The following is a 22651-nucleotide window of genomic DNA, read 5'->3' on the forward strand; positions in this document are numbered from 1 at the left end:
GGAAATTTTAAGTTCTTGTATAAAGCGCCCTGTGGCACACTAGCATCCTTGCTTGTACTTTGCTTCCTGCCCGATGTCACAACCTTAACCTCAGCATGACCCAGGATAGCTGGCTAAGAAATCCTCGTCCAAACAGTTCAGTCTTCAGTCTGGGTGTAAAGACTTCAATTTTTACAAAGGATATAAAAGAAGTGAGTGTAGCAGAGTTTCTTTAACTCTTCATCTTTGCTTCAAGCTGTTAGTTTAAGGCTACGTTAGCCACTAGCAGTACCCTAAGAGAAAACTTTATCTTTGATTCTGCTGCTCTGCTTTTGATCCTTTAAGAAAAATAATACAATGTTTAAGCGGTGTGGTGGTCTGCTTTTCCCAAATCAAAGGCTTTGGGAACTTTTAACTTCTCATAGTCTTTGTAGCCTAGATTGTGTCAGATGTTAACAAGAATTCAACACGCTTCAAATATTTCCCCCAAATAAGAATATCTGCTACACTCATAAAAGAGAGAAATAGCCAATACGACACCACTATATTTCTGAAGTCTGGAGTTGAGCATAAAGGCCACTGCAGTTTTTCAGACGCAGAAGTAGCCATAAGTGCTAAATTGCTAGCTAAGGTGTCTAGACTTTATTTACTATAATCCACGGACAGGGATATTTAGTGCTAACATATTGATATAAATTAATAATAGATAATGGATGGTGAAAATGGTTTACTCACCCAAGATTAAAGAACAAATGTCTTGAATGGCTGTATGGCAACAGTAGAGGCAGTACCTAGCAGACAGGCAGCAGCACCCATGAACACTTACTAAGTGAGGTCTGCAGCTCTTTAGACGTTGTTCTGGGTTCTTTTGTGATCTCTTGGATGAATCATCAGTGGCTTTAGAAAGGGCTTTGTAACCTTTCCAGGCTGATAGATGTCACTGACGTTGTTTTGCCTGTGTTCTTGAGTTTCTTTAAATCGTGGCATGATGTGTTGCTTTTTGAGATATTTCAGCCGGCATCACTCTGTCAGTCAGGTTCTGTTTAACTGATTGTTTGATTCAGCAGAGTTGGCAATAATCAGGCCTGAGTGTCACTAGTAAAACTAAACTCAGCTTTCTAAAAAAAAAAGTGGTTAATGCCAGCTAGTTAATGTTGTAACAATGGCAATTGGATAGCTTTTCTCCCCGAATAAGTGAAATCATCATTTAAAAACTGCATTTTATATTTAATCGGTTATCTTTCTCAAATGTCAGAACTTGTTTGATGATCTGAATCATCTTGGGCTACGTTCACACTGCAGGTGTTAATGCTCAATTCCTATTTTTTGATCAAATTCAATTTTTTTGACTGCTTGTTCACACTACAAATAAAATGCGACAGCAAACGCACTCTAGTGTGAACGCTCAAAGCGGCCCGCATGCGCAAAAGAAGACGTCACACACAACGCGCTCTGTTTAGACCCAGAGCAAACAGTATTGTTTGACTGATGGCCCTTAATATAAAGACTTCGGACTTTACGTTTCCCAATTTTTGCTTTAAGTTATTTTGTTATTTACATAATAATGTAGATAACCTAATAATTATCCTTATTGCTGTTTTAGAGGAGTGGTGCTTCAAAGGATAGTTGCAGATTTCTGTCAGAATCTGTACAAATAACATGCTCACGTTTCTCCAACGTTGTCTTCCCAACAGTTTCACTGACATCTACGCTGGATAGCCAGGAAGCGTTCGCGATGTCTTCTCGGGCGCTTCTCCGCCGCTGATAATTGCCGTCTGTCTTGTGTCAGTGACGTAAAAGACGGATTTAATGTGACATGACCGTTCAAACAGCAGTTGCTTTCTAAAACATCGGATATGTATCGGATTCAGTACCACATACGAAAGTGACCCAGATCGGATTTGAAAATATCGGATTTGTGCCGTTCACACTGTCATAGCATGATAGGATATGGGTCGCATAGGGTCAAAAAAATCGGATTTGATACACTTTTGCCTGCAGTGTGAAGATAGCCTAAGTGGCATTAATAAGCAAAAAAACTAAGAAATCAGGAAGGGGGCAAATACTTTGTCCTAGCACTGTGTGTAGGTTTCACAGGAGCGCCTAGAGTTCTCTGAAAACCTTCCTTTTCAGTATGTATGCACTCAATGTGGGTCACGTTTGCATGACATATACAATGTGTCTCAGCGTCCTTCACTCCAGTGGCTCTTGTGGAGTATATTTAGAATCCCTATTTAGTGTTTAACTCCCAACACCCCAGGCTGGCCCATTCGTCGTCTTCCACATCATTGCAGAACTCAAGTGCAGCTTGCTTTCCATCGTCAGCTGTGTTTGTTGTGTTGGTTTCGTCTAGTCCACCTGGCCCTCCATTTCATTACTTCAATTAGAATGATTAGGATCTAAAATTGCTTGTGTCGGCTCAGTGATTGACAGCAATTGGCCACTTAGGGAGGAGTGCTGCAGACACAAAGCGCTGCTCAACGGCTTGTGTAGTGAAACGGGTACAGGGTGTGCATGCGAGTGTGGCTGTGTTTGTTTACTCTGATGGGAGTTGTGCTCACTGAAGACGAGAGCAATTCTTTAGGCAAACAATGCGAGGCCATTACTATAGAAAGTCCAGATATCCTGCTTTCCCCACAAGTGCAGCGTGAATGTTTGGGAAAGCGGCAGAGACGCTGTGTATATGTGTGTGCTTGCATTATTGCAAGGTTTTGCAAACACTGCAAACTTTTTTCAGTATGCATGTAAATAAATAAATAAATAAATCAGTGTATAGATAAAATAACTTCTGACCACTTCAATTCCAAAACTGTAATTGTGGGTGGACATTAAAAATTCCTCCCCTCTCCATTCGTACAGTTTAATATGCTTCAAGCGTGTTGCAATCAGGACGTATCGTAAGCACACTGATTGTGCGAAAGCATGACAGACAGGCAATCACTACTCAGTCATGGCACGTTTTGTTCCACCCAGCTGGAGCTGGGAATGTGGCTTGTTTTTTGCCGAGGTGCATTAAACGGTCCAACATAATTTAGACGACTGGCTGGTCTTCGTGTCTCTTCTCATTACAGCCCTCGTGGTCCGGGGCCGCCTTAAGTAGTGACTGTTGGAGCAGATCTTGAGGGTCTGTCTTTGCAGCAGCTTCGTGGCGTGCGTGCTGGTGGTGTGAGGCGTTGGGTTTACAGCGCATCAGTGTCAAGTACGGCCGTTCATCATCAGGCGCTGATACTCAGAACTGCCGAGGCTCGTGACAGAACATTAATCTGTCTCTCAAATTGAAAGCCATAAGTTTCTCCTCCTCCTCCCTCATGAGTTCTGCACATGCGACTGTCATACACTCCCTTTCCTTTCATTTTTCTGTTCGCCATCTTCTTCTGTTGCTGTACTGACATTTCCATCCACACTGTCCTGTGGTCCATGTTTTTTGTTCTGCTGTTTGGGTATATACGCTGTGATTGCATTCAAACTCAAACTGGTCCCTACCTATTTCAGCTGAGCCCCCACCCCTGCAAGTTTTGCTATTACTAACGTTTAAAACTGGGTTTGAGTGACTCCTCTTCCCTCTGGCTCAATAGTTGAATTAAATAGATTTCTATAAATGTGATTAATGCTGTGATGCGGTGTGTAATATCTAGCCCTGTGCTCATTTTTGTTACTGGAACTTTAGCAGCTAAGACAGCCCTTTTAGCTTGTCTCTACCTTGCATTTGAAAAAGCCAGTTCATGAAGACTTTAGTGTTTAATATCAGGTTTTGTTTGGTTGTTTGTTGCTTTGTGTGAGCCCAACAAGCCTTTTCTTCATTATTTTAGAAAGCTCTTTTGGAGCCTTTGCCTTTACATTATGATATTTGTGTCTTTTCCCTCTCTTCCCTTTTGACATTTTCTTTTATCTTCTGGCCAGGATGTCCGTGAAAGGTGCAAAGGGAGGACCAGAAAGTAGACCATCCTCTGCCGCCAGGTCAGTGAAGAAAAAAGTCAAAATTAACAATTCAAGCTCAGTGTGAACCCTAAACCTTTCATTTGGAGCATTTCAGTGGTGCATTTCCGTTGTGTTTGTCTGTTATGTAACAGTACATAAGCAAATTCAGTAGGAAAAGTAATTCTTGAGAGATTGTCTAGCTGATTTTGAACGGTCTTAATAGCTTTTCAAGACTTTTTTTTTTGAGGGGGGGGGGGGGGGGGCGCTTTTAGAAATCCAAAGAGCTGTCATCAGTATCCTCCCATCGTAGCCAGCTTTTTTAATGGGAGAAAGAACTGGCTGTTAGACTCTATCAAAGTCAGTATTTATGTTTCTTTTTCTTTAAATAAATAATGGGACTCTAAGTTGATTAAGGCCTCTCTCTTTCCTAGCACATCTCCACGAGTGGGGAGGGCTGCAGCAGCTGGAAGATCACCCGTTGCAGGCAGATTTAAAAACAAGGCCCTTCAGCTCAGCCTCTCCAAGAAATTCTGGTTATTATCGTTCTCTGTTTCTAATCAACATTGATTAGGACAAGGGGAGTGGGACGTGTAGAGTTGTGCACCCAATTATGTGATACATCACCTGAAAAATAAACTTGTAGAGTTTCCAGGTTTCCAAGTTGCCCTCCTGGGAAACACTGCCTTTCTTCCTTTTTTTCTGGTGATTGATGTTACCACTGATGTCACCTGACTAGGCCCAAGCAGCTGATGCTGCACGAACAAGGGATGGAAAATATTACCTCAAAGGCACTTAAGTGTATTTGGTAAACTGCTGGAGGGGAAATTATAGACTTGGCTTTTATGATGATAGCTCTCAACAATTGGCGTGCAAATGCACTCTTCACAGCTCAAAGTCCCCCACACCCCAGGGGAAGGGCCCTGAGGAGCAGGGTAGTCGGCGTGGTAAAAGGAGCCTCAGCAACAGCTCAACAGTGGCCGCTGCCTACGTCGCCTACCTTAATAAACTTTTTGGACAGGTCAGTTCATGCATATACACATTAATTTAAACAGAGCCTGACACTCAATAGTGATAAATAACAAGGTTTCATTCTGGAGTATGTTTACATTCAGGGGTAACAGCACATTTATAAAGGGCAAATATAAAAAAAACTGAGCAGGTGGTGTGGATTATTAAAAAAATAATGTACACAGTCCATATCAGCATGTCCTGGTGATGCTTTTATAGTAAAAATGCCTCTTAATTTAACAGTAACTGCACCTGAATACTGTATGTTTGTGTTTGAAGGGGAATCTCGTGGTGCAGACAGGAATCAAAGAGCAGGCACAGAGATGGAGACACAAAAGATCAAAATGGTTAGGACCCCATCACTGAGTGCTTGGCGAGTGATTACTGGAAGTTGCTGCCAGTCGCTCGTGAAATTAGTTGCAAAAGAGGGTGCTGCACCAAAGACCTTATGATTGTTTTGATCACCAACTTTTCAAGTAGAGAAACTTGAAAATGTGTGACTCAAACTGGAACTGTTCTCCTTCACTGTAGTGAAGTTGTGTCCGGCCACTGAAATCATGGTCAGACACAACATGTTTCAAGAGATGCAACTTTTACTTTGAAAGTGAGTCGTTTGAGTTGCGTGGCACTCTTCACATTTTCACAACTATGTAGGGAACAGTTGGTGAGTGTCTGCATGTTGGTGTCTTCCATGCAAATTACAGGTGGCTCAGCAACTAAACCAATCTCAAAGAGCTTGTAGGTCCAGCATGGTAAACCTCACTGTAACTGGTGTTGCCCATGGGATCACTCACCTGTCTCTAGATGTAGTGGTCTGTTGTTCAGCAATACATTTCTCACTGGCTATTAGCAACCGGTGTTAGGGTGTTTTATCCAGTTTTTCTGTGCTGTGGATTTTACACAGTACGAAGTGAAGAGCACCAGAACCCAGCTGCATGACTATCAAGTTAGCCTTTATCTCTACATGGGACAGACAGGACAGGTGGACAGATCATAAGTTGTTCAAGTCATGGTTGAATCAAAGCCTAACTTTATTTATGAATTTACTTTATATATACTGAATTATTTACACTTCATTGATTAAAAATAGATACATTTTCTGAAAAGCTGTGAAGTGGTTGTAAGTAATCCAGAAAAGTTGGAACACCTGCAGGAATTAGTAGCAACAGCTTTCAAGGCTTGATCAACCTGCACTGACGCAGAACAGCTTTAAATTGTTAAGCCATTTTGTCCTCACTTAAAAAAAAGACCTTTTTGTATAATTCTGAAATGTACATTATTTTTTCAGTTTTTGGTAACTTTACCTTTATATCAATTCAAGCTATTCATTGGACTTGAACAACTTGAACTGCAATAAATAATTGGAAAAACTAGGGTGTTCTAAAAGTTTTAACTGGTAGTATCTGTTGAAAACATGCAGTCATACTGTATGTGCATGTGTATCTCATTTATTCCATGTTTGCTGTCATCATACTTGTCTTTATCTTACTTTAGCAAGGCTAAATCTATTTTGGCATACGCTTAAATGACCTCTGACTGAATTTGTCATTTGTGGTGCTGATCAAACGCTGTAATTGATTAATGTTATATTCTGCAACCTGAAATACATCGAAAGCAAAACTGAGTTTGATTTTAGACACAAATGATGATAACCAGCCCGTAAGAGTTAATATTTTCTTCCACAATCTCCTCCTTTGTCACAGTAACTGCTCAACGTGTACAAGGTGCACCTGCTCCTTTCACTTCAATTGATATGTCCTTGCCTCATCTCCATCAGCCCAGCAGGTCTCAACTTCACAGTTTGAAAACCCCTGGAAACATCCAAAATCTTAAATAGTGGTTGTTTCCTAGCCCTCTAAAAGAGAAAAAATAGCCTTACTAGCATTTATTTATTTTAATAACAATTATGCAATACAAGCATGTGCAGCAAAAATGCAAATGTGTCTCCTTTATGCTACACAAAACACAAACACAGAACCGTGATAAAGTGGAGGTTTGCACAGTGAGTCACAGCTGAATAAAAAAAACATTAAATTTAAAGTTATGCAGCCGAGCAGGAAAATTGCCCTATTTATTTAGCTGATTGTGAGCACTAACAATCAGCTGTATGTATAAACACTGCTTGTGGCTGTTTGCAGTGATCCATAGCGATCCAAAAGCAAATGCTCTGTTTGTAAACCGGTAATTGTTAATGTGGAATAGGTCACATAACCATGGAAATCAGTATCATTACCAACTGCTATTAATTCAAATATGAAATTGAGACTGTGGGCTGTAATCCATGTCCTTTATGCCTTGGAAAAGAAAAAGGGGGGGGAAGCACTCCAATAATTTCACAAATGATTTAATGCCTGGACTCTGTGTCATCTTCCAGTAATGCTCTGCTTGGCTCGGGTTAAGAATTGGCTCTTTTCACGGCTGATACCATGATCCCAGGTCCCTGCAGGATGTTACAGAATATTTCAAAAAATTACAAATGGACATGAGCCAAGAAACGATGCACAAGCATCCTGATTTTTGTTGGAAATATTAGCTGATTTACACATGAAGCACTTAAAATCATAACATACAATGATTTAATTTGACATATGCCATGTTCAACGCTCCTGAACAAATAGTAAAGTTCTTCTCATGTATTATATGAGGAAAAAGGCAGGATTTATTTTATATAACTGAATCACTAAAACCTGATAAGCAGAGAGTCTATTATAATGTTGTTTTTACACAAGATTAGGACTAATCAGATGTAACAATACTCAGCTATAGTCATTTTGGAGACACATGGTGGAATTAAAGACCACAATATACAGCCAATTCAACCCTTTGAAGATTCGATTTGAGTACAATTCTCAGTCATTTCAGGTATGTATAGAGTAATGATGGGAAGAGTCGGTTCATAATGGTCATGAATATAACAGTGGACATTACTAGTCAGTCTTCCTAATGAGCCAATATCCATGAAGCATGAATAGATGACATTAGTGATTTGCCCAGGAGAGGATATCTAATTGTTCTGAGAAAAGTAAACGTTCCCTCGGCAGGATTATAGGCTGCATTAAATTTGTCGTGCAGCTGGTAGATTAGATGGGGAATGCTGGTGTTGCACATGTTTTCAAGTGTGAGAACAAAGTTGTCCTTTTCATTAAAAACTGTAACAGAGATGATCCTCCCACAACTGAAACCATAGTCACAGTGAAAATTTGCCACGTCTTGATTTGTTGTATTTTTTGCATATTTGTCACACTTACATGTTTCAGATCATCAAAAACTTTTAATATTAGACAAAGATAAACCAACTAAATACAAAATGCAGTTTTTGTATGATGACACATTATATAATACAAGAAACTCAAAAGTCATTGAGATCTGTCAGTGAAGGAAAGGGTTACAAAGTTATTTCTAGTGTATCCCGGTGAGAGCAACAAAAGGAGAAAATTTAAAACAGCTTACCGAAATTACTCCAGGAACACATCCACGACTCATCCAAGAAGTCACAGAAGAACCCAGAACAACATCTGAAGAACTGCAGACCACACGTCCAAGAAGAAGACCACTGTTGACCAAAAACAACACAGAGACTCACCTCTGCCCTAAAACAGCTTTATGATCTCCAAGACTTCTCGGAAAATATTTTGTGGACCCACAAAACACAAGTAGAACTTTTTCAAAGGTTTTCATCCCATTACACGTGCATAAAACTAACACAGCATTTGATAAGAAGAACATCACACCAACAGTCAATCATGGTGGCAGTAGTGTGATGGTCTGGGGCCGCGTTGCTGCTTCAGGACCTGGACGTCTTGTTGTAACTGATGGAACCATGAATTCTGCCCTCTACCAGAAAGTCCTGAAGGAGACCCATCAGTTCCTGCTCTGAAGATTATGCAACAGGACAATGATCGAAAGCAAGTCCACATCTGAGAAAACAAAAGTAGCCTAGTCAAAGTCTGGACTTAGATCATATTGAGATGCTTTAGCATGACCTGAAACAAGCTGTACAATACTGCAGTGTGACTGAAAGAAAACAATTCTGTAAAGAAAAGTGACCCAAACAGTGATGTTAAAGACTCATGGTCGCATTTCATAAATGTCTGATTGCAGTTCTTGATGCCAAGGGTGGCAAAGCCAGTTATTATGTGTTGGAGGCAAATACATATTCACACGGGATAGTTGCCTTTTTCTAGTAGATGAAATCATCATTTAAAAACTTGTATTTACTCTGGTTATCTTTGTCTAATATTACAATTTCTTGGGTGATCTGAAACATTTAATTGTGACAAATTATGTGACAAATGTGTTTCAGTAAGTGCCCCAAAATTGCACCATGGACGGCTGGTTTCTGGGTTTAAAGGTTGGAGTAAATTGCTCTCCGCTGGAGCCTAAACCAAAAAAACAAAGTCATAGGTTTTCCTCTGTGTTATTTTCCCCCCATCTCCCCAACTGTGTGTCATCACCTCTCCCATAAAAAGCAAATCTCACTTTTCTACACTGCTAGAAAGCTAGTTTTCTTTTTTTTTTAAGTTGGAAGAATAAAAAACAAAACAAAACCTTGTTTGCAGCTCAGTCCCGACTGTCTGCTGTTTTACAGACTTCCATTTTATAGTCATGGTCAATGGAAAAACTGCTTTTTGTGCCACAGGAGACTCATTTGTGGCAATGCTGAGAGTGGCCACTGAGAAAAATGTTGTGCTTGAGCCGAGCACCAGTTTTTCTCTTTCGCAGTCATAATATTCACTGACTCTGCAGAGGAAAGAGGGCAGAAAGTAAATGCTACAAAATGTACTTTTACTTTACTTATTTTTTGTGAAGCTGGCCTCTGTCACAAGTAATCATATTAAGTTAAAAGGTCATTTAACTGCAAACCACATTGTTTCTCTAACTGCTAGATTAATCTTTAAACACACACATGAGAAGGATTTCCTGAAATTTCCTGAAATGAAACCCACCCCAAGAGGAGCTGTGCGCCTATGAACATTTACAGATGTTGCATAACTTGATCTCCTAATAACTAACGACTGTTTCAGAGTTGCAGCCCATTTATTGGAAAAGGAAGAACATCTCACCATGACCTTGGGCTACCGCGGACAATTTTACACTCCTCTCCGACTCACTACGTCACCTGCCATGACTGATCTAGCTTGTTTTACCGTGGCGGTCTAATGTTTGAATTTACAAGTGATGCTTGGACACTGAGGTAGAGAGACCATATCCTGCAGCCTTCCTAATCTCAACACAAGTAGCAAGATTCCCTGTCAGCCTTCATCAGATCTAATCGAACAAGCGGCTGGCAGAGAGAAGAAGAAAGACAACTGATACATGTGCACATCAGACAGAAGCACAGTTGAATGCAAAGCAAATCGCACTGTACTCTGTACTGTACACTGTAATGTCACTGCTTTGTGGGTTTTTGAGAGCCTTTTCACTTCAATGCTGATGCATGCTAATGTGAAACTTCTTCTCACATGTGTACACGCGTCATACTTACAAAGCAGTGTGCTGCTCAGTGGGCCACATGAAGGCAGACAAAATGAAATGAACCATTAATGGGCTTGTTCTGACGGATGAATTCAGAGCCTGAGTTGCATGCGAACTAATCATTTCTGGATGAAAAAAAATCTAATTAATATGTTGACCTTGCTATGTGAACATGCCTTTTTGTGGTTGCAGGATCCTGTGCATGGTAAACAGTGGTGCAGCTCTGCTGGCGCTATTGAGTTTTTGTTTTTTATGCAATGACTATTTTACAACTTAAAAGCCTTGTATAAATTACTAGTGCCTTAATGTTTTAAGTAGCGCCCACATTTAGTAATATAACTGGTGCAATTGCATCTTGACGTTGCATTTATGTTACAAATCTTGCTGGCAGTTTTACACAGTGAATAATCATTTGAACGCCCGCCATGCGGCGCAGCTTCCAAATAAACGACAGGCGCCTTTTCCTGATGCTATTGTGCACTTGAACGGGATGACCTTGTGTGATTTATGAATTAGACAGGCTGAGTGCCAACATGCATTAGGAAGAAAAATATTGCACTTCTCTTTGCATTTCATTACCCGTGCTGCTCAGATTTCCCTTTTTATCTCTCACTTTTCGAGCATTTAAAAAAATGAACAACTCGAGGTTGAAGAACGGTTTGCCTTCATAAAAGTAGCAGTAGAGTAATGAAAACAGACACTTGGTTAAAAGCAAGGGTGAAACAGTAATAGCTCACAAGCAAGGGTGGCATGGGTTCTGGGGTGAAGTATTTTTTATACTTGTAGGTAGGGCTGTTCGATATAACGATATATATCGGATGACGATATGGTTTCATTTTACGCTATCGTTTGTTTCGTGGTGTCGCAAAATAAACTGTTTACGGCAATATGTTTTCATCGTTTTGATGGTCACTGTAGTGGCTATATTAATTTCTTAAAGTTCTCTCTTTCTCTTATATTTTATATAACCACACTACACCTGTTTTTATGTGTTGTGGTTAGCAACAATAACGGTAACAGCATCGCGTGTCCGCTTGTTTATGTTCCACATAAACCTTTCACAATAAAGCTCAATATCCTGTTGAGACTTTTCAAAATAAACTGAATCACGTGAAAGAGCAGATTATTTACGGATGAGAATTAAAAAAGAGCCGCCAGGTGCTAAAAAATAAACCTTAGTTTATTTTTAGAACAGGCTTTTCCCCGCAGCACGCTGTGTAAAGAAAACTGCAGCCGTTACAACTTATGTCTAAAAATGTATCGTTTCATGCATCTGTTAAAACACTCGACTCCAGCTACAGGACGCGCAGCTGGAAACACTTCCCGCAAGTCGAGATTCACAGAATTTACAGAAAATGTTACATTTTTGTGATTTATATCGTTATCGGATGATAGAATTCTTGTATCGGGATATGAGATTTGGTCATATCGCACAGCCCTACTTGTAGAATATGGAACTAATTAGAAGCAACTGAAATTCAACAGTGTCTCTCTTCTGTATGATACGCAGTATTTTTTCTCTACCCCTTAAAAGCTGATGAGGAGTAATGCTTGAAGCTCTTTTTTTCTGAACTGAGCGGTTTCTGTTATAATTCAGGCCTGCTTATAGAACAAAATGACTGAGTGTGCAGCAGAAATTAGTGAGGGTGGTCTGTCCCTATGTAGCTATGCCTGGAAAGTCTTGAAAAGATAGTGTGTTGTACAGCTCACTCCATGCCCTTTCATTTAATGATGGTTTCTTGAATTTTTTTATGTCTACTTTGACCTTGAGTACTAACAAGGAAAGCAAGGATGCTAAGACATCCAGCCCCTTATGCTCCCCAAGCCCCAGTATATTATTGTTTGAAGTGAAGTTTGAAGATGATCCATAAAAAATTGTGGGAGGCAAGAAATATTCAAGTGAATAGATATTTCATCATTTTTGTACTGAGCCTTACCAATCCCAAGTCCAAGTATTGAAACACAAGCCCACAGCAAATCAGCCAACATTTGTTCTGTACGTAATCAAAGTTTGTTGTTTCTTTGAACTTAGAGATATCCTTGGGCTTCTGGTGTCTTTTTGCTAAGCAGCATTTCCATATGTCAGTCTCCATTGCTCTGTAAGATGACTGAGTTAGCATGTTTCTTGCTTTTTCCCCCCGTGGACAATGCTTTTGCAGTAGAGTTGCACACTGTTTGCAAGCCCTCGAGTCAAAACACTGTGCTGCAACCATCTCGCTAAGGACACATCATCTCAGTGCATCTACAGGATGATTAATGACATTTCAGTGTGATCTTTTAATATCTAAGCTCTTTTTTATGCAAATTCAAATCAGCACATGTTTGCAAATGTGCTAATTAGAACACTCTCTCAAGGGCATGTGATATGTGACTATTAAGTTGTTGTTGTTTTTTCAAGGGCTTACATATTGTAGTGTGTGATGGATCCTTGCAAAACTGCCAAACCACAAAGCCCATCCTTTTAAGTCTGCATTTCTTGCCTACGGATATGTATTCCAAGTGATTTCCAAGTTATAATGTCTTTTCATTAAAACTGCCTGTTTGTAGCCAAACATATAACATCATATTACTATTTTAAGCCATCAGCACACCTAAATTTCACTGTCATCTATTATTCTTAATGACTAGGTGGAGATTTTGTTCCTAGCTTCTAGCTTTGCCTCACTCTGAAAATATGGAAATGTTAGAGGGAAAAAGGGAGAAAAAGAGATCACCCTGAGCAATTGTCAAAACAAGGCAGAGAATACTGAATGTTTCACACGCGGCTATATGCAAATTATATATCTTGTGTCAAGTGTGTGTGTGTGCACATGTGTATTTTTGCTTAACCGTACCTGTGTTTCTTTGTGACAGTGCAAAGTTTCTGCAGCTCACTGTTATGTTATGGCTGTGCATGGGTGTATATTCACACAATGCTGGGTCTCCCTCAAGACGCCGTGTTTGTGTATGCACGCGCGCGTACACTAGCGTGTCATTTTGCAAATTAGCAAGACATGTCGCTGGGTTAAATCCCATTAGAGTTTACTGTTGGCATGCAGCAACAGTGCTGACATGATATGCATGTTATTCTAATTTAGTAGTCAAAAACAGATGATCACTGGGATGATTCTCAGGAGAATTCACAGTTTTAAAGCCAGCCTGATTTCACATCCCCCATTCTGATACTGTTGTAATCATTTCTACTGTTGTTTTCTTTCCTCTGCTGTGCAGGAGAGGCAGCTGATGCCACTGGAGATAGATGGTAAGATGTTGTTGAAGGTGTAATTGCAACGCAAGCACATGATGAAGTAAAAGATAAATTACTAGTCAATACACACACCACTCAATATTTAACTCTAGGCAAGATGGCAATACTTCTACGAGAGGCACCACCTTACTATACAAAATTCCGTGAATCTTCAAAGCGTTCACATCCCACGGTGTCAAATATTCCCTTTCTAACTGTAGATAATTTATCGGAATTTCAGGAGTGGGACTACATCTCTACCCATGCCCCTTCCGGTTCTCTATCTATATGTGACACCCAAAAATTCCCCAAATATTTTTCTATTAAGGATTTAGACTTAACCTAGCCCACTATTATTCAACGCGTTCATATCTAAACGTCAAAAATTTCTGGCACAAGGATGCCAGTGTCACTGTTTTCTATCTCTTTTCCCAACCATGGCTCAAGTGGTTGGGAAGTGTATCTGTAACCGGAAGGTCGCTGGTTCGATCCCTGGGCTCTCTGTCCTGGTCGTTGTGTCCTTGGGCAAGACACTTCACCTACCGCCTACTGGTGTTGGCCAGAGGGGCCGATGGCGCGATATGGCAGCCTCGCTTCTGTCAGTCTGCCCCAGGGCAGCTGTGGCTACAACTGTAGCTTGCCTCCACCAGTGTGTGAATGTGAGAGTGAATGAATAGTGGCATTGTAAAGTGCCTTGAAAAGCGCTATATAAATCCAATCCATTATTATTTTTTGCAAAGTGCAGAAGCAAAATTTTGGCCCCCGGGATGTCAGGTTCTTTCTTCTCTATCCCGCCTTCCCAAATTGCAGCAGGAAGCTTTTCCCCCACTGGGATGCCAGTTTTCTTCTCAAATACTGGTCATTTGCAAGCGCAGCAGTAAACATTCCTTACACCAGGATGTCAGTTTCTCGGTTACTGTTTCCTTCTTTGCAGACCTTTCTGGGACCAGGTGCTGTTTTCTCTGCCATCTGTCCATCATTCGCAAAATGCAGAAACAATGAACATTACTGGCACCGGGTTGCCAGTTTCTTGCTCCACTATCTCTCCTTTCCAAAAAACAGTGCAAATAGTGCTGAGATAGCATTCTTTTTACAGCACCGGGATGCCATTTCTACTTCTACATTGTTTCCTCCTTTGCAAAATGGAGCTGCAAACCTCTTGGCACTGGGATGTCAGTTTGTTTCTACACTACCCCTTTTCTGCAAAGTTCAACACCTAACCTTCATAGCATGAGGGTGCCAGGGCAGCTTCCATTAACACGTGACCAGGTTTTACACCTCAAGCCCCTTCTTTACAACCAAATGATGTTCATTCCTCCCTGGACACAGCAATTTTTCCTCCCAATCTACTGGTTCCAAGCATTCCTACCAGTTGTATTTTTGCAACAGCGTTTGACCTTTGTAATGCACAGTCATTTTTGCTTCCGGGGGATGCCTTCTTTGGGGATCTGCCCAGCGTGGGAAGCACCACCAGTCCCCTCTGAGGCCTTCCCCAAACCGCAGCCTCAATTTACATTCAAGCCATCTGCCATTAAATACTAGACATGCTGTCAAACCTAAAATGAGAATGTTATCCCAGCTAGTAAAAAGATACAGTGTCCATGTTATGGTGCTGGGGCTGCTTCAGCTTCAGGCACCGAGTCGACCTCTAAAAAATGCACATTTTCGAGATTGAACTGGTGTTGAAGTGTATCACAATTTTGTCAGGTTTAGCAAAAGATTGTGGTTTGGGTTTAAATATTATTTTTCACAAGATTCATGCTGAAAAATGATGGTTTCTCTGTGCTATAAATCTGATGTCATGTGCTTCCTTTTTAAACATCCATATGTGACAACCTGGGAGTGAGAGATGTGTTTCAATATTGCTTAAATTCTGTGTCACCACGCTGACACCAAAGGGGAAGACTATTATTTAACATGTATTCCAAGTTTGGGCTACACCTCAGAATACATTTATTTATTTATGTTCTAGAATTTTTTACTTCAGATGTGCTGCCCTTTGTTCAGTGATCCTGGTGGAAACAGGCAACAAATGATCAGTTCTTTGTACCAAAGTCATACACATTTAACCTACATTAACTCATTCACTGCAATTGACGTCTATAGCCGTCAATTGCAGTGAATGAGTCAATGGGTTTAACTCATTCACTGCCAATGGCTGGCAGTGAATGAGTTAAGAGCTAGTTTCCCAGACAGTGATCTAGTCAGCAGGCTCTACATTAAACAGTGCGAAACTAGACCTACCTGCATGTTGGAAAAATTAAGCCAGTGTAAAAGTGCCTTAAACCTGCATTCTATCTGAAGGCCAGCAGATGCCGATAGCAAGTGGCAAAAAATCCTATAGAAGCCTACAGGAAAATGACTCTCTGTCCTGACCTCTGTAAACACTTTATAGAATAGTTTCAGTCAATAGACTCAGTCACTCATTCTGGGTCGTACTGTCTATTTTGGCTGGAGGATTCTGTGCTATGAAAGCACACACTCCACAGACTCTCTTTCCTTGATGGAAGATCTGTCTGTGGGATTGAGGAGATCCTCAAAATATCTTTTTCACCATTAGTTCATCAGTGTTACATTCCCACCATATTGCCAGAATCTCCTTGAAAGTGCAATAACTTTTGTACAAAATGCAACATTTGTCTCCAGAATCATAGACACGTACCTTTAAACACACACCTATCACACACTAAAGCTCAGACTTCTGCTTGTATCTGCACACTGTGTGTGTGGGTGTGTGCGTGCACGCTTGACTCTTGGGAAAACCCAACTTTACGGTTTGCTGCAGTTGATGGAATTTGTTTATGTGTCTGTCAGAGCTTCAGGAGGCCTTTAAGGAATTTGACTATGATGCGGATGGCTTCATCCATTACAAAGACATCGCAGACTGCATGAGGACCATGGGCTACATGCCTACAGAGATGGAGCTCATTGAGATCATCCAGCAAATCAAGATGAAATGTAAGTATTTATCTGGCAGTGTGCATCTATAAGGACCCATTTCTCCCTAAGAGGCTAAAGCACGCGTGTATAATTGATGGATCTTTCAGTAGAGTGCAGGTGTGAATGTGTGAGTCGTGTGTCTGCACAAACCCACGTGCTTGTGTTCTTTCCTGTGAGTCCTTGAGGACCTCATGTTTGCCTTTGGAGTTGGGGACATTCAAGACGTTTTAGCAAGCTGATTAATGGTCCTCATGCTGCAGGTGCTGGGGGTGTACGAGTGTTAGTCTACATGTAGAAGTGTGTGTTTACACTTAATCTTTCTCCCGCTGCCCTTAATGTTGTTTGCCTCTGCCTTCTTTTCTGAACGATCGAGAAGCAGATATGTGTGTGGTAAGTGTTGAAAGTTTAAGGTGAATCATCTTTGCAGCTAGAATTTTGCCATAGCCTGGAGTGAAGCGAACTGTATCACCTACCCGATGTCAAAACAACTTTGTTCAGAAAATCTAAAGGGTTCTATTAAGACTATACGCAAAATTCAGTGGACGGCCAGGATTTTTCACATAGATCATGCTACTATCTGCAATTATTAGGATTATCATAATATTTACTATTGTATGCTTTGAAGCCCAATATCAGCACACCTGCACATCATGAGAACTCTTATTTTCATGTTTGTGTATGGCATTATTTGAGCAGATTATATTTCTCCATAAATAAGAAGCATCATAATTATTCTCCTATGAATAGAACATCATATTTATATGCAATAACACAACATAATATGTATAACAATTCAATTAAATGCATTCACTTTGATGATGGGTGTTTTTCTTGAATTTTAATTGGCTCCCACTGAATGCATGTGAAAGGCAAGAAAAAAGATGCAGTGAGGAAGGAAACGTTAATCCTCTAAACCATGATCTGAGGTAACATTCATTTCTGATGACAGCAATATAGCTCCACCAGCTGAGTTAGTTTTTAGAGCTGTGGGGTGACTCCTGGTTGAGTATGCTTCATGTTTTATGCACTGTACAATAATGCCAAGCAGCAAACTGATAAAATGCACAAGAACCACTTACTCTGAACAATAACAACCCACATGAAAGTATCCGTCTTATCTTACCTTCACCTTTGCCTGCACAAGTGACCAAACAAACAGTTCAATCTTTACTAGGAAAAGTGAAGTGCTAATGTCAGATCAGCTACAGATCATTAAAGGACACACATTTACCAGCAAATGTCATTTCGGTCCATTAAAATACCACCATGCTCCTTGCTCTTTCTTTCTTTTTCCCCTGTTGATGTTCACAACCGAAGCTCAGCCTTCCAGCAGCCAAAACAATGAGAAAAAAATGCATTACATATTTCCACAGAGACACAGTTTTCTTGCTCTTATTGTAAAAAAAACCCCATATTATGTAAGTGTTTTTGTTGCAAAATTGGATGACTCAATGTCATTACGGCAGAAAACTTTGATATTTCCTTTCATTATTTGTATGTAGCTGCTTTTCAAAATAGTCTTGCCTCTGGAATTATTTTAAAATACTAGTGTGACTCAGTGCAGAGCAACCAGAAAAATATGAATGAAAGAATGAATGAATGAATGAAAAGATGCACCATATGGACAAAAGTATTAGGCCACACCTCCTAATCTTTGAATTCAGGTGTTTCCAGTCCACGTAGTCTGTCTTTACAAACATTTGTGAAAGAATGGGTTTCTTTTACTGAGCAGTAAAGTAACCGGATGTCATCTCTGTAAGCAGGCATTTAGTGAATTTCCTAAATACCCCACAATCAACTGGAAGTGGAAGCTATTTCAAGACCATGTGGCAGGAGCAGACCATGTAAAGTTACACAGCCAGGTCCTTGGATAGTGTGTAAAAGTCAGCAACGCTCCTCTGTCATTAAGATCAGCACAAAGACTGTGTGCCATGAGCTTCATGACATGGTTTCCATGGCCTAGCAGCTCCTGTAGATGTAATATGTGGGTGGGCCATTACTTTTGTCCTAATAGATAATAAGAATAATACTGAACTGTGAGTCAGTAGCAACTTCACCACACCTGCTCCAATAAAGCTGGGGTTTTTTTTTTCAGCTGTGATCTTTGGGGACCAGAGTGCAGCTGGCTTCCTCTCCTATACCAGATAGTAAATTAGGTTCAGCCGGTGTCCCCAGTGTAAATAATATCCTGATTAGATTCTTAGAATGACACCAACAAGGATATTGTTGTGGCAACGTTAACCTCGCTCTCATGAATATCTCCATCTAATGTGCACCCCTGCAAAAAGTGAACTAAAACTCATGCAGCAAATACAGCTAAACATGTAAAGGGGAAAAAATGCCTCGCGCTTTAATCACTACTGTCACAAGGTGTAAAACTGCAGCCATGAAACGGGTGACTCACACGTGAAGCTTTGCACATCCGTATATAACAGGAACCAGAAAATAGATAAAGTGATGCCTCACACAGTGTAGAGAAACATTTTCCATCTGCAGCTAAAAGGAAAACCTTAAGAGAAATATTGAGCACACCAGGCCTTTAGAGGTTGCAGCTGTGTGTTATATTTCATGCCGTGTCTCATACTCTGTGTTGAGTGTGGCTTTGGTGTGATCACTAAGGTGCTGTCAGCTTTTAGATATTCTAAGCTCGTCCTCTGTAGTGTAATCCCTCTAGATTGATTATGAAATTCATCCACTTTTTTTTTTTTCGAGAACAACTATTACGCTATCAATTAAAAATAATCATAATCTCCTAAGGCTTTTGGTGGAGTTTCCTCAACCCTGTGATCTCACACTGACCCACTTAAGGCTCAGAAATTCTTCAAGGCTGTGTCAGGAATCCCCCAGACAGCTGCTTCACAAGGGTAAAGCCAGTCAGCCAAAAAATATACTTTACCTTGAGGCAAGCATGAAAATCCTTTACCAACCCGAAAATCAGAGAATTAATTGCTAAAAGTAGGTTTTATGTAAAAATCCAGCCCCTGCTATTGTGGTAGGCAGCGGTTTTATCCATTAGCCTCATGATTCAGCATCATTTAGAGCGTTTTCCATCCGGTCAGTTTGTTGTGATTCTCTCTCTCAGCAGACTCAGAGTACTGATTAAATTTTTGAACCACAAAATGACCATGTGGCTTTATTGAAAGAGCCTTTTCCGTCCAACAAGATCCAGATAATGAAAGAAGGCAAAGCCTACTGGTCCACACTATCAAATAAGCCTGTCTCTTGTCGAACTAATAACACGAGCTATCCCACTGTATCAGTCTGTTTTGATATTTACCATGGAGAGCAATCAAACTGGCTGAGGAAGTCAACAGAGTGAGCACACGAGGCTGAACACACAGCAGCATCCATGCACTGAGGATGTTCGTAAAAATTTTCATAACTTAAATTACGTTAGGCCAGCTATACACTTATGTAAATATTGTGGTCTCTGGGAAAAATACATTGGACAGCTACAGCTTTGTACCCAGGTCTCTTAAAACAGTTTTGGATTGGTTGATAGCGTGGGTCTCATTTCTCTAAGCTCAACCAGTCTTGCTTCTTTTATCTAAGAAATACTGAAAAAGGTCAAATAAATACTATTGGCTAATAACTTGGAACTCTTGGTAAATTCTATTAGAAAATTTCCTCCTGTCTCTTTTATTGTAATTCAGTCTTTACCTGCATTGCCAAGTCCTTCTTTGTCTGTCTTCAACTGGTCCAAAATGCAGGAGCAAAGCCCCAAACAAAAACTAGCCAGCACTGATCCCTTTCAGTTCAGTATTTTCAACCCAGAATCCTCGCATACAAGGTCTTGATTAATCAGGCCCCATCTTATCTTAAAGATCTCGTTATATCATATCACCCTAGTGAGCGCTTTGCTTGTGGTTCCTTGGATATTTAAAAGTAGAATGGGAGGCAGACCCCTCAGGCCCGTTTTCTGTGGAACCAGCTCCCAGTTTGGATATGGGAGACAGAAATGCTTCCTATGTTTAAGATTCGATTTAAAACTTTACTTTTTAATAAAGCATATAGTTAGGGGTGGATCAGGTGACCCTGAACCCTTGTTCTTGTGCCCTGTCTTCCTCCCCTCTTGGCTCTGTTGGAGGTTTCTTTCTGTTAAAAGGGAGTTTTTCCTTCCTACTGTTGCCAAAGCGCTTACTCATAGCGGGTTGTTGGTTATTGTTTGTCTCCAATATTGTCGGGTCTTTACTTAACAGTGCAACAGCTTGAGAAGACTGTTGTTGTGATGTGGCTCTTTATGAATAAAACTAAATTGAATTGTGTTCATTTTTAATTTTTATGACATGATTTTCCATATGAAGGGCTCCATGCGCAGGCTCTTGTGTACAAAGCAGACCTGTCCCTGATCGTCTGATCATCTGACTCAGTTCAACGTTCTTATTTTAAATCCAGAGGCGTCCACGCCTTTGAGGTTGCACCACCTAAACTGTAACACATGCTCCCTCAACCTGTCAGGTCAGTTAAATGTTTAATAAAATAAATCTTTTTTCTTTTTCAGACATTTGTGGGAAAACGTTTTTTTATAGAACTTATAGCTCTTTTATAGGTTATTTCTCCTCCCATTATTTCTGGCTATAGTTCTTATCTAATGGAAGTGTGGTTGTACAAATGAAGGGAACACTGAGACAATATATACATGCACAGAGGATATTGAGATAACAGGCAACAGATGTGGAGATGGCTGAAAATTAACCACAGACTAATGAGAAACGGGGAGCAAAACTGAACATAACGCACACGAGACACAGGCTACCAAAACAAAACAGGACGTAACAGAACATGGGCTGGACTCTGACACAGACACGTAAACAAATACAGAGAGAACAGCATCAGGGACAGGAGACAGGACTGGCACTGAGACCTGGACAAAGACACGCGAGCTTTTTGCAGACAGAAGACAAAAACCCAGACCTCAGACAGATGGCAAAACTGAGACGAGACTGGAACAGACTGAACAAAAAAGGGAACAAACCAGGAAGCGTGACTAGATAGAGCAGGGGTGTCGAACTCCAGGCCTCGAGGGCCGGTGTCCTGCAGGTTTTAGATAACATCCTGGGTCAACACACCTGAATCAAATGATAAGTTCATTGACAGGCCTCTGGAGAACTTCATCACATGTTGAGGGCGTAATTTAGCCTTTAAATCAGCTGTGTTGGATCAAGGACACATCTAAAACCTGCAGGACACCGACACCTGTGAGATAGACTATATAGTGCCAAATCACAACAACTGCCAACTTAAGGTAAGGGCACTACAATAATGCAGAGGAAAAAAAAAAACAAATTAGATGAACCCCTATGAGCAGGAACTTGGTGATAGTCAGAAGACAGGACACTGAAGCATGCTACTGCTGGTATAGAAGATTAAAATGAGTTTGGCTGAAATGTATGTCTGTAATTGGCTTACAGTGCTAAAGCCAAGTTTCCAGTCTCTCTCCGTGTGGATTTTTTTTATTTTTTGAAACTGCCATACATGGAGAAGTATCCTGTAGGAGCTTTAGCTTTGTTTGAACAAGTTATTTCCCTTTCACTCAACATCAGACTCCAGTCCATAGACCAGCCATAAGTGAAAATTACAGCAAATGTCCACTTTTCACTAGAAACTGGGGGTGAACCTAGCACCAGGTGGTCATCTAATCAGAGCAGGTGATGAGGACTAATGCTGGTTTTAAATGGGACATGCTTTCCAAATGTGCACCATCTTTGGCAGGCTGGTCAGTCAGGTCAGCCTAAAACAGAGCTAAATGAAGACTGATTTTAAGTTAAAGCCACCGAGTCTCTAGCAGCGGGCCTTAAAGCCAAACACATTGCCCAAAAAAATCGACTAAGTATGATATCTAGAAAAAAGTCACCAAAATTCTCACAGGATGTTGATCAATAAATATTTCATGTGCCCGTAACACCTACACTGTTAAAAAAATGAAATGTACCAAATGGGAGAGGGTCTGGAGAAGCCGGGGAGAACATTATAGTCCCGGTAAAGTTGTTCAGCATGACCAGTTTGGTGGTGGGTCAGTGATGGTCTGGTGACACATATGCATCGAGGGACGCACAGACCTCTACAGGCACCAGCACCCTGACTACCATTAGGTATCAGAATGAC

General features: G+C 40.6%; 1 protein-coding gene across 2 annotated transcripts in view; it reads left to right on the forward strand.

Moving 5' to 3' along the window:
• cabp4 (calcium binding protein 4) overlaps window positions 1-22651 on the forward strand; it is a 35838-nt gene that overhangs the window by 1062 nt on the left and 12125 nt on the right. Inside the window, exons 2-6 of one of the 2 annotated variants that reach the window (XM_026171085.2) lie at window positions 3880-3936; window positions 4329-4430; window positions 4786-4915; window positions 13591-13621; window positions 16421-16564. In XM_026171085.2, the coding sequence (XP_026026870.1) occupies window positions 3881-3936; window positions 4329-4430; window positions 4786-4915; window positions 13591-13621; window positions 16421-16564 (463 nt within the window). In that variant the 5' untranslated portion in view covers window position 3880. The remainder of the gene's footprint in view (window positions 1-3879; window positions 3937-4328; window positions 4431-4785; window positions 4916-13590; window positions 13622-16420; window positions 16565-22651) is intronic. The other variant, XM_080302955.1, reaches the window with a different exon arrangement.

This window comes from Astatotilapia calliptera, chromosome 6, assembly GCF_964374335.1.
Source record: "Astatotilapia calliptera chromosome 6, fAstCal68.1, whole genome shotgun sequence".
In the NCBI taxonomy this organism is placed as follows: Eukaryota; Metazoa; Chordata; class Actinopteri; order Cichliformes; family Cichlidae; genus Astatotilapia; species Astatotilapia calliptera.